This window comes from Sesamum indicum, linkage group LG16 (genome assembly GCF_000512975.1).
Source record: "Sesamum indicum cultivar Zhongzhi No. 13 linkage group LG16, S_indicum_v1.0, whole genome shotgun sequence".
NCBI classification, from domain to species: Eukaryota; Viridiplantae; Streptophyta; class Magnoliopsida; order Lamiales; family Pedaliaceae; genus Sesamum; species Sesamum indicum.
This window is the reverse complement of record NC_026160.1, coordinates 4059376-4070095: the sequence shown is the minus strand read 5'-3', so window position 1 is coordinate 4070095 and position 10720 is coordinate 4059376. Positions and strand designations below refer to the sequence as shown.

The 10720-nt window shown below is 35.0% G+C and overlaps 1 protein-coding gene across 1 annotated transcript; it reads left to right on the top strand.

Moving 5' to 3' along the window:
* Positions 1009-3476, top strand: LOC105178716 (aspartyl protease family protein 2-like). The gene has a single exon (XM_011102246.2). The coding sequence runs from the start codon at positions 1457-1459 to the stop codon at positions 3113-3115; it is 1659 nt and encodes a 552-aa protein (XP_011100548.1). The 5' UTR covers positions 1009-1456; the 3' UTR covers positions 3116-3476.

Genomic DNA, 10720 nt, shown 5'->3' with positions numbered 1-10720 from the left:
AATGAGCAAATTACCCCCTTATGAAAAAATAAATAGCGATTTACCTTCTTGTACTTTTTAAAATACAACAATTTACCTCCCTGTATAAGGAGGTACATTGCTTCATTTTGAAAAGTATAGGGGGTAAATTGCTATATTTTTTTCATAACGGGTAATGTGCTCATTTTCAATATCACAGTAGGGTAAATTGCTATTCACCCTTTAAATATATTGAAGGATATAATGAAATACATATGTCGTAAAATAAAAGATTTAACAATAAATTTAAAAAACTTGAATTAAGTATGAAATAGTTTGATTTATATTTAAATCTTGTATGTGTGAGTATCAATGTAAAAGAGCAATGTTGACTTTCTATCATACTCTTTTATCTAATAAATTGGTGTCGTATAAATGAGTTATTGAAATGTGTCGTTTTTCACATTAAGAATGGTGGCGTAGGCAATACATTTATGTGTTTAATATCAATATGATATAAAAGTGTGATAAAAGATGCAACAGAGCTTCGTAAAAATGAAATAATTTTTTTTGGAAAAATTATATTTTGTCGTTTCAATTATACTCGCACTTATATTTTGGTATAATTTTTTTTTTATATCAACTTTGTATTACACTTTGTCATATATGACCGTATTTTTTGTCGAAAAAACATGTCATTCTGTGCATATATGAAAATATCACATTACATAATATTTAAATATCACATGTGCACTATATGTGATGTTTTTCGATAAAAGTTTTGGTAGAAAAACAGTTATAAATAATAAAATGCAAAATTTTATAAAGTTGAGATGATAAATTAAAGACAAAAAGACGATCATAATTCGAATCACAAAATATTATTAACCCTAATCATTTTCCTTTTAGCAAATAACAAGAGAAATTGCTATTTCCAATTCTTCTTGGGTTTGGTCAATTCCTCTCAAAATTCCCACACTCTCTTTCACCATTTAAATAAACTAATAGAAAATCTTACAGCATTCTTATGTGAAACCGCGTCAAAGGTTGCATTGGTGCAGCTGAAAAGGTTGCAACATTCAAAGTCTTTCTTCAAACATCCTTCCCCATTCAAACCAATTTATTTCTTTCTTCATCACTGACGATTACACCCCATTTCTCCAAACCTTCCCATTTTTTCCCCTCTTTCCATCTCCTTCCTCTTCTTGCATTTCTCTCACTCTATATTTGTCTGTTTTTCCCCCCAAGAAAGAAGTGAGCAGAGAACTCTTTCAGCCCAGATCAAAAGAAAACAAAGAAAAATTGAATCTTGATTCTGAAACTCAAACTGGCTGAAATGGGTCGCATTCTTTGAGCCCAGATGGAAAAAGTATTGAATCTTGGATTTTGAGTTGAACTGATTCTTGGGTTCGTGGATTGGTCTTCATCTGTTCAATTTTGAAGTTGTGTTCTTGTTATTTTTGTTTGTGTTTCCCAGCTAGAGGGCTTTTATTTTTTCATGATGTCAAAGTCTTTTCTTGTTGTGGGAATCTTTTACTTGTTGTACTGCGGCATGTTAGCAAGTGGAGGTGGAGTTCAAACTGTCAGCAGTCTGAATTCCAATGCCTCCATCTTTACAGCCATGGAAATGCCCAGCTTCAATGCTGTATCTTCTTCTTCCGTGGATTCAGGTTGCAGCTTTTCTAATTCGGGTACTAAGATCAGAACACATACAGTTGTGCCTCAAGAGGAAGCCAATGATGGCCGAGGTGAAGACTTTGAAATGAAGCCGACTGTTGTGCTCAATTTGAAGCAAAGATCGCCAGGCAAAGATTTTAAGCCGGCGGATTGTGTTGTGGAGTCCACTGCAAAGGATTTGACAAGAATTCAGACTCTTCATACTAGGATAGTTGAGAAAAAGAACCAGAACACCATTTCCAGGCTCAAGAAAGATGGTGATCAGCAGTCTTACAGCCCGGTTGTTTCGCCTGCTTCCTCGCTGGAATCTTATGGCGGTGGGTTTTCCGGGCAGCTTGTGGCGACGCTGGAGTCTGGTGTGAGTCTTGGCTCGGGGGAGTATTTCATGGATGTGTTTATTGGTACACCTCCTAAACATTTCTCTTTGATTCTTGATACCGGTAGTGATCTTAACTGGATTCAATGTGTTCCTTGTTATGATTGTTTCGAACAAAATGGGCCTTATTATGATCCTAAGGAGTCGAGTTCGTTTAGGAATATAAGCTGTAACGATCCCCGTTGTCACCTTGTTTCTTCCCCTGATCCCCCACAGCCCTGCAAGGGTGAGAATCAGAGCTGCCCTTATTACTATTGGTATGGAGATAGCTCAAACACGACCGGGGACTTTGCGGTGGAGACGTTCACCGTGAATCTCACGGCCCTGAGTGGGAAACAAGAGTTTAGGAAAGTGGAGAATGTGATGTTTGGATGTGGTCATTGGAATAGAGGGCTGTTTCATGGTGCGGCCGGATTGTTAGGCCTTGGGAGGGGGCCTTTGTCGTTCTCGTCTCAGCTCCAATCTCTATACGGTCACTCATTTTCGTATTGTCTTGTGGATAGAAACAGCAACACTAGTGTTAGCAGCAAGCTGATTTTTGGTGAGGACAAAGGGCTATTAAGCCACCCCGAGTTGAACTTCACTACGTTGGTCGGTGGGAAAGACAACCCAGTCGACACATTCTATTATGTCCATATAAAGTCGGTTGTCGTTGGAGGAGAGGTGCTGAACATTCCAGAGGAGACTTGGAGTTTGTCATCTGAAGGTGCTGGTGGGACGATAATCGACTCCGGGACGACACTGAGTTATTTTGCTGATCCGGCTTATAAGATCATTAAAGAGGCTTTTGTGAAGAAAGTGAAGGGCTATCCGATTGTGGAAGATTTCCCAATACTGGATCCTTGTTACAACGTGTCCAGTGTCGACAAACCGGAGCTGCCCTCTTTCGGGCTAGTCTTTGCTGATGGGGCAATATGGAATTTCCCAGTCGAGAACTACTTCATCAGGCTTGATCCCGACGACATTGTCTGCTTGGCGATCTTGGGAACCCCTCGTTCGGCTCTGTCGATCATTGGGAACTACCAACAGCAGAATTTCCACATCTTGTATGACACAAAACAGTCAAGGCTCGGCTTTGCACCGACGAAATGTGCTGATATGTAGCTTTCTTAGTAGTGTATAGTCTGGGAAGTTGGCGGAAAACTGTAAACACGCCGGGTTGGAGGGTCGCACGATTTTATTTACTCGAGGTAAAAAACACCGTTATACACAAAAATTTCCTGTTGTTAGGCTTAGGCGATTCGTATATTGATTAACACATTTCAAGATCTTCAATGTTGTGGTGCTGGTTGCACAGTTTTGCTGGTTCTTGTGATGCTTGGATTCAAGCCTGGAAATGTTCACTGGAATTCATGTTGGGATGACTGATAACATTGTTTGGATTCTTTGATACTTGTTGTAGCATGTTGTCCGAGTTAGTAGTCTTGGGATGACTATAATAAAACCTTCTTAGTTGTAGTAAAAATTACATAAACTATGTGATGTGTTTGTATAATGAAAGTAGCACCTGACACAAATGTCTGTCCCATGAAAAACATTACTGATAGGAGGTGTAACTGTAATTAACAACGGGTGTTTGTGTAATTATTCAATCAAAATCAGCAATTTTTATGTAATTTAACTATTTTGTGAGGATGTATATGTAATCTAGTGTAAAAAAATGTTGTATAATATCAAATAATTCTTTTTTCTTTTTTGGTTGGGGTTGGAAAATGGTCATTTTGATGTGCATAAATTTATTTATCTATACTAATATAAAAATAAAAAAAAATGTCATTTACACTCAAATGACCATTGACACCATGGCATCAATTTTTAAATATTAGATCTTAATTAGATAATCTTAAAGATCAATTATAATTACTTTTTTTTTATACAAAGGTAACTTAATGCCATTTTAACATCGCCGTACTAGTTCGTCGTGTCGATAATAAGTTGGTTTATTTATTTATTTTTTTAAGAATGATTTATTGATTTATATATTTTACTTTATTTATCATATGTTTTAACAATAAAAGATTATTTATTATATGCATGTAGGAATAGCGTGTCATGATAGTAGTTTATTATATACATGCAGGGACGACGTGCCATAAGGATTAGTACTATCTAAAGAGAAGAGACTTTATCTATATTAATATAAAAAAAAAAAACCCCTAGTGGTTAATGATATCTCCGCACCAATTTTTTATGAAGTAAAAAATGCCTTCAGATAAAATAACTACTTTGATCAACTTTTCAAAATTTACATTAATCGATAAATTATTATTTCTTTCTTTCCTTCTTTTTATTAATGTAATGTACAGATTTATATGTTTTACTCTTATTTTATAATATATTTTAAATCGTGAAAGATTATTTATTAGGGAATAATACAATTTATCTGCTTGTGATATGAGAAATGAGCAAAAAATTCCATGTGAAAAATAAAATAGCAAATTACCCCCTGTATTTTGGAAAAAGAAGCAAATTACCCTCCTATCTAAACCACTAATAGGGGGTAATTTGCTTTATTTTTTGAAACACAGGGGATAATTTGCTAATTCTTTTTTCACATGGAATTTTTTGCTCGTTTCGCATATCACAGGGGTAAATTGCATTTAATCCCTTATTTATTATATGTGCGTAGGAACGACGTGCCACAAGAGCAAGTAGATTTAAAATGGTCATTTTAATACCATTACACAAATTATTTTAGTACAAAATATCCCTTCAACTTCCCAACTCATGTTAAAGTAACCACGCAATCAAGTTCTTTTAGAAAATTAGTTCCATGCAATTACATGTACTGAAAAATTAATTTACTCCCATTTTATTTAAGTTTATTGTCAATTTTGAAATTGAAATAACATTTAGTATTTATTTTGTATGTATATATAATAATCATTATCAATATAACATATATTATTGAAAGAGTCAATTTTTTATTTAATTTGAGTAATATATATATATATATATATATATTGATAATCAATGCACTAAAAAGATGTATAAGACAGTTATCGTATGTGAGATTGTAGAACAGTAATAAACTTTAATATAAATTAATAAATTATAAATTTTAATAAAATAAAAATATTATTAAAAATTATGCGCGATGATATTGCGTGCTACCGTATCTAGTTGTACTCATATTACACATGGATGAGGTTTTTAAATTAGTTTCTTATTTGAAAGGAAGTGTGCATAATAAATGCAGTACTATTTTTTTTTTTTTTCGGTAAAAGTAAGCTTCATTGAGTAAAATTGGTACAATACAACAGTATGGTCCCCAAATGGTTTAACCCTCGACAGGCCAAGGGATTTGCCATAATCGAACGTGTACTGACTGATCTAGATAGTGGGATGCTATGGATTCGTTGTCTAATATTCTCAATGATCAGTAATGCTATGGTAGTAGGCGTCGTCTCGGTGTGATCGAATCGTCTCAGGTTTCTTTCCTTCCAAATGTGGTATACACATGATGCAAGTAGTGCTCTATAAGACATGTTGATGATGTGTTTACCCCTCCATCTCTGTGAAGCCCATGTAATGTCATCTTTCCACTCTCTATTAGGCCACAAGAATCGTATCGTTCTTCGAATTTTCGTGAGACATCTTCGACTAAATCTGCATTGGAAGAATAAATGTGCATGTGTCTCTGTCATTCCTTCGTTGCATAGGATACATGGGCCAAGGTGAGCAAGTCATGTTTTATCTGTCGTAGCCAACTTGCCTTGGATGGCAAGCCATAGAATAAAGGTGTGATGTGGAATTTTAAGTGATCCCGAAAGTAGTGAAGACCAGCTTACTTTCGTTCCTGGTGGGTCAAATAACTCATAAATAGCCTGTGTTGTTGGTCGGCCATTCTCAAATCTCCAAATTATACGGTCTTCCCCTCCAAAAATAGTGGGTAGTACATGTGTGATCTCCAAACACTCAAGATCCGTGATAAGGGGCTACTACCATACTCCTTCATGAATCACCGTGCTTAGTTTGGATGTCTCATCTAGCCCAAGTAGCCTCGATCCAATACTATTTTGTGGAGTACATTAATTTTGGAGGGATTACATGTGAAGCTCACTAGTAAAAATACATTAGCTACTTTAGCATTTTTCAATAAAATATCCAGAAAAGTTACATGATCATATACTTTATATTTCCTAATTTTCTATAGTAATTGAAGTCACATTAATTGGACAAGCATATGTATATCAAATATTATATATTTCATATTTCTTAACATACTTTTGAGGTGTTGAAAAATATGGTTCCGTTTACATTTTAATTATTAATTAATATACTAGCAAACGTTTTTCACGTGATCATCACACGTACAAAGTTTTTAAGTATAAGTCAAGAAAAATATAGGGAAAAAAATGCAAGCAGCCCACTTGTGATATTCCTAATGAGCAAATTATCCCCTTATGAGAAAATAAATAGCGATTTACCTCCCTATATTTTTTAAGATACAACAATTTACCTCCCTATATAAGAAGGTAAATTGCTTCATTTTAGAAAGTATAGGGGGTAACTTGCTTTATTTTTTTCAAAAGGATGCAATGTGCTCATTTTCACTATCACAGAGGATAAATTGTTATTCACATAAAAAACTATATATGAACTTTTAATTATGTGCAAGAGATGATGTATATGTTAAGAAAATATTTATAAAAACTAATAAAATTATAAGTATTTAGCATCGAGTGAAATGAAAAAAAAAACATATATATAAATATATATATACACACACACATGTATCATCTAATAAATGAAAAAAAATAACAACCCCTCTGATAAATAACAATATACCATCTTGTATTTTTAAAAAATACAGTAATTTATCTTTCTATATTTTTTTTTATGGTGAAGCAACTTATCTCTTTAGGCAGGGAGGTAAATTGTTTTATTTTAAAAAGTACGGGGGAATAAATTGCTACTTTTTCTTTTTAGAGAGTAATTTGCTCATTTATAATATTACAAAGAAATAAATTGCTATTCATCCCTAGATAAATATATAAATTAAAATATGTAAATATAATATTTAGAAAATAGAAATGAGTATAGAGACAAAAGTCGTACAACTTTGCCCTTTTGCTTGCAATGGAAGAAAACTTGAATATGTTAAACGTTAGAATTTATAATTTTGAACTTATACAATAATAAAATTACCGATTAGTTGATCTGCTCGTATATTTGTATTCTTGAACATTTACACGCCACTTTTGATAACATTGATTGAAATATTGTAATTTTATTTTTTAAAAAAATTGATAATTACATCGCTTTCTATGAAAGTTGGTATAATTATATGTAAACTCCTATAATTTGAAAAATTATATTTATACCAATGACCTTTGTTTTCGTCCAACAAATAGGTTTATCTTCTAATCAAAATTCATCAATTTTTTTGATATTAGAAAAAAGATCGTATGAAAATTCATATGTACCCTGAATTGACTTATTATTGATTATTGCATATCAATCAAATCTTTTCTGATCAAACTACCTTTATACATCTTCACATGCACTGATCATGTGAGGAGAATGTCATCACTTATATAAAGGTAGTTTGATCAGAAAAATATTTATTTTGATCTGCAATAAGTCAGTCGTAAGTCAATTTGAGGTAAGTATGAATCTTCGTTCAAATTTTTTTTTAAATAAAATTAGCAAATTTATTGAATATTGTCTGATGGATATGGCCCAAGAAGAATTGGTCCAAGAACAAGTGAAAAGGCCCAAGACCCCCATCAAATGAGTAATGCAGCCCAGAAGGAGGAGATTTACTCCGCATAGCCCAATATCATAGCCCAATCACTGGATAAGCAGCACAACACTCGTGTCCACATCCCTCTTCAGAGCATTATGTGGCATTTACTTGGACCCTCCGCGTGTACCCTTTATCCAGCATGGAGGACGCGTGTTGAGGCAGGTTCCCTCAAGAGCTCGGAGTCTTGAGTCCGCCAGATTCCCTGCGGACCAGAACTCTCTTACCCATTCGAATAACGATCTTAATTGCAAGATTACTAAAAAATAGGGACGATTCATGGCTATTATCTTAATTGATTCTATCCACTTACCTCAAAAGTACGAAGCACGTTCGGTTCCTTGATGAAGACGGGCACTTCCCTATAAATAGAGGTCTTATTCCCATGTGGAGGAACACCTTCAACAGCTGAATTACTCTGCTACATTTGTTCTGCATTATTGAACATGATTTTCACTTCTATTTTCCATCATCATGCTTCATTATTTCATTACGTATTATTGTTCAAACTTATTATTTCTTAAAATTCAATACTACTATGGGCATCGAAGTGCTAATATTTTGTTTTGCAGGTCTTTTTCATTCAAATTCTTTGTGGTTGATCTAAGCCCATTGCTTGAAGCCCAAGTCCGTAAGACCCGTGCTAAAATCCCACACATCATTGTCTAATAGAAGAATTTATTTGTTGAATCAAAATAAATATTAGGAATACTAAATATAATTTTATAAATCACAATAAATCTACATGTAATTATACTATAATATCAAGGGAGGATAGAGTAATTATATATAAAAAAAAAAAAGTATTATTGAACTCACGAAAGGCAGAATAAGAACACAAACAGATACCAAGAGCCTTCGCAACTACTTCTCATCCTTTTCTGTTGGTGTTGTCTACAGGCAATGGGTATAAAGTTGGAAATCGACATGGAACCCCTATGCATCCATAGCTAGTAAAAGAGTTGGTACATACATCAAGTAAATATTGGGGGCAAGATCGGATTAACATTATTTTGGCACGTGAACTACTTTATTATGAGGTTATTGTCATTTTTATTCTTGACAATCCTAATAAATACATTTTAGGGATAATTATACTTCATATCCTTGAAGTTTGGTGTAATTATACCTAAATCCTCTATCGTTTGAGAAATTATATTTAGCACCTCTGAAATTTGCGTTCATCTAACAAATAAGTCCCCCCACTAGTCAAATTCACTGAATTTGCTAATATTATAAAGAAAAAATATAAATATAGATTTTTTTCGATTCTTTTGTTAATATCAGAAAATTTAGTGAATTTTGACTACTGGAGGAACTTATTTTATACGAAAATAAATCTGAAGAGTGCTAGATGTAAAACACTAAACCTCAGGGGTCCTGGTGATTGCACCAAAGCTCAAGGGAGGGGAGTGTAATTATCTGTACATTTTAACTTAAACTTTAGTTTCTTTTTTCTGAACAAAATTTGAAAAGAAAAAAAGTGATAAGAATGACAAGTGACGCATGCGAAAATAGTACGGTCCGAAAAGCTTGGGGCTTCGCTTTAGATCTGGATAAATTAATGAAGCTACTTGGGGAAAGGGACCTGCAAAACAACACCTTAACACTCCAACGCCCAAGTTAGTATTGAATTCAAGAGAAAATATTTGCTAAAAAACAAATGAATTGAAAATTGTGATATGATGATAGAATTTTATGAAAGAAATTATGCTAAGATTTCAGCTAGAACGCTAGACGAGAGTTGATGGCAATATTTAAGAGGTTTCGAAAGTGTCCCTCGTCTGGAGACCAAGCTTATATTTATGGGGGGGGGGGGTCCTCTTTCGATATGACTCTACACAACCATTTTCGAGAAAAATGGATAAAGGTTGTTTGGATAAGTTAATCTATTATTATCCTCCATTAATCTTGTTGTTGAAAGTATATCTCTAAGTTGAGGGAAATCCTCCGTTGGCGAGGATTCCTAACGACCATGGAGTCTTCCTGGCCAAGAAGTATAGTATTTTGAGAGGATCTTCCTTGATTTCGTGTCTTCCACGTTGGCTAAAAAATAGACTAAGCAAGCTAGAGATGTGCCACGTGGAGAGTTGTCTAAGCATGGGTTCTGGGCCAATCACCTTGTTGGGCCATATCTTTAGGCTATGTCTGTGAACATCTTGGGCTTCTACCTCCTTCATGGGTTGTTGGGTTGATGTGGGAGGTCTTGGGTTCTTTATTCCTTCTTGGGATGGTTCTAGACTATATGCATCATCTAGTCCCCCCACTCTAAGGAGGGATATCCCCCAACTTCTTCTTCGAGTAGAAAGGGGGGGGGGGGGGGTTCACCCCTTCCTTCATCTGGGGGGAACAATGGTTCCGGGTGTCCCCACATCTTATACTTTTTTCCCTCCTCCTATTGCTTTGCCGTTATTAGTAAGGAAATGATGGCTAGGATTACCCTTAGTCATCATGACTGTTAACTTGGGGGGTATTTGGCACCTGCGCCCTCACTCGCCTGAACTCCAAATAATCGCCCAATAAGAGATGATTATGGAAGGACGTGGGTTTAACTTCCTTCCCGCGTCCTTAATCAAAGTGTAACCTTCCTTTTTCTCTGTCATCGTTTCATGTGTTCCACTTAAAGAGCAAGGTGTTTTCATCCTCCCAAAATTTGTAAGTATTTCCTTTTTTCTTCCACATCTCCTCTACAATTTTTTCTTCTTGAAGTCCTTCTATGGCATGTTTAAATGAATTTGTTAGGTTTGTGAAGGAAACCTTCCCAGGTGATGATTCCTTTGAAGCCACTTTGGAAAGGGTGGGCCCTAGTTCACCTGAGTTCCCAAGTGGCGAGAGGAGGAGCCTATGGCAGGCAGTGGTGGCGACTGCTCGCCGTCTAATAGATGAGGAGCCTGAAGAAGAGGATTTAAGGAGAATGAAGGGGAATGGCCTTCTCCTGGAGAAGAGGAGAGGGAGGTGGC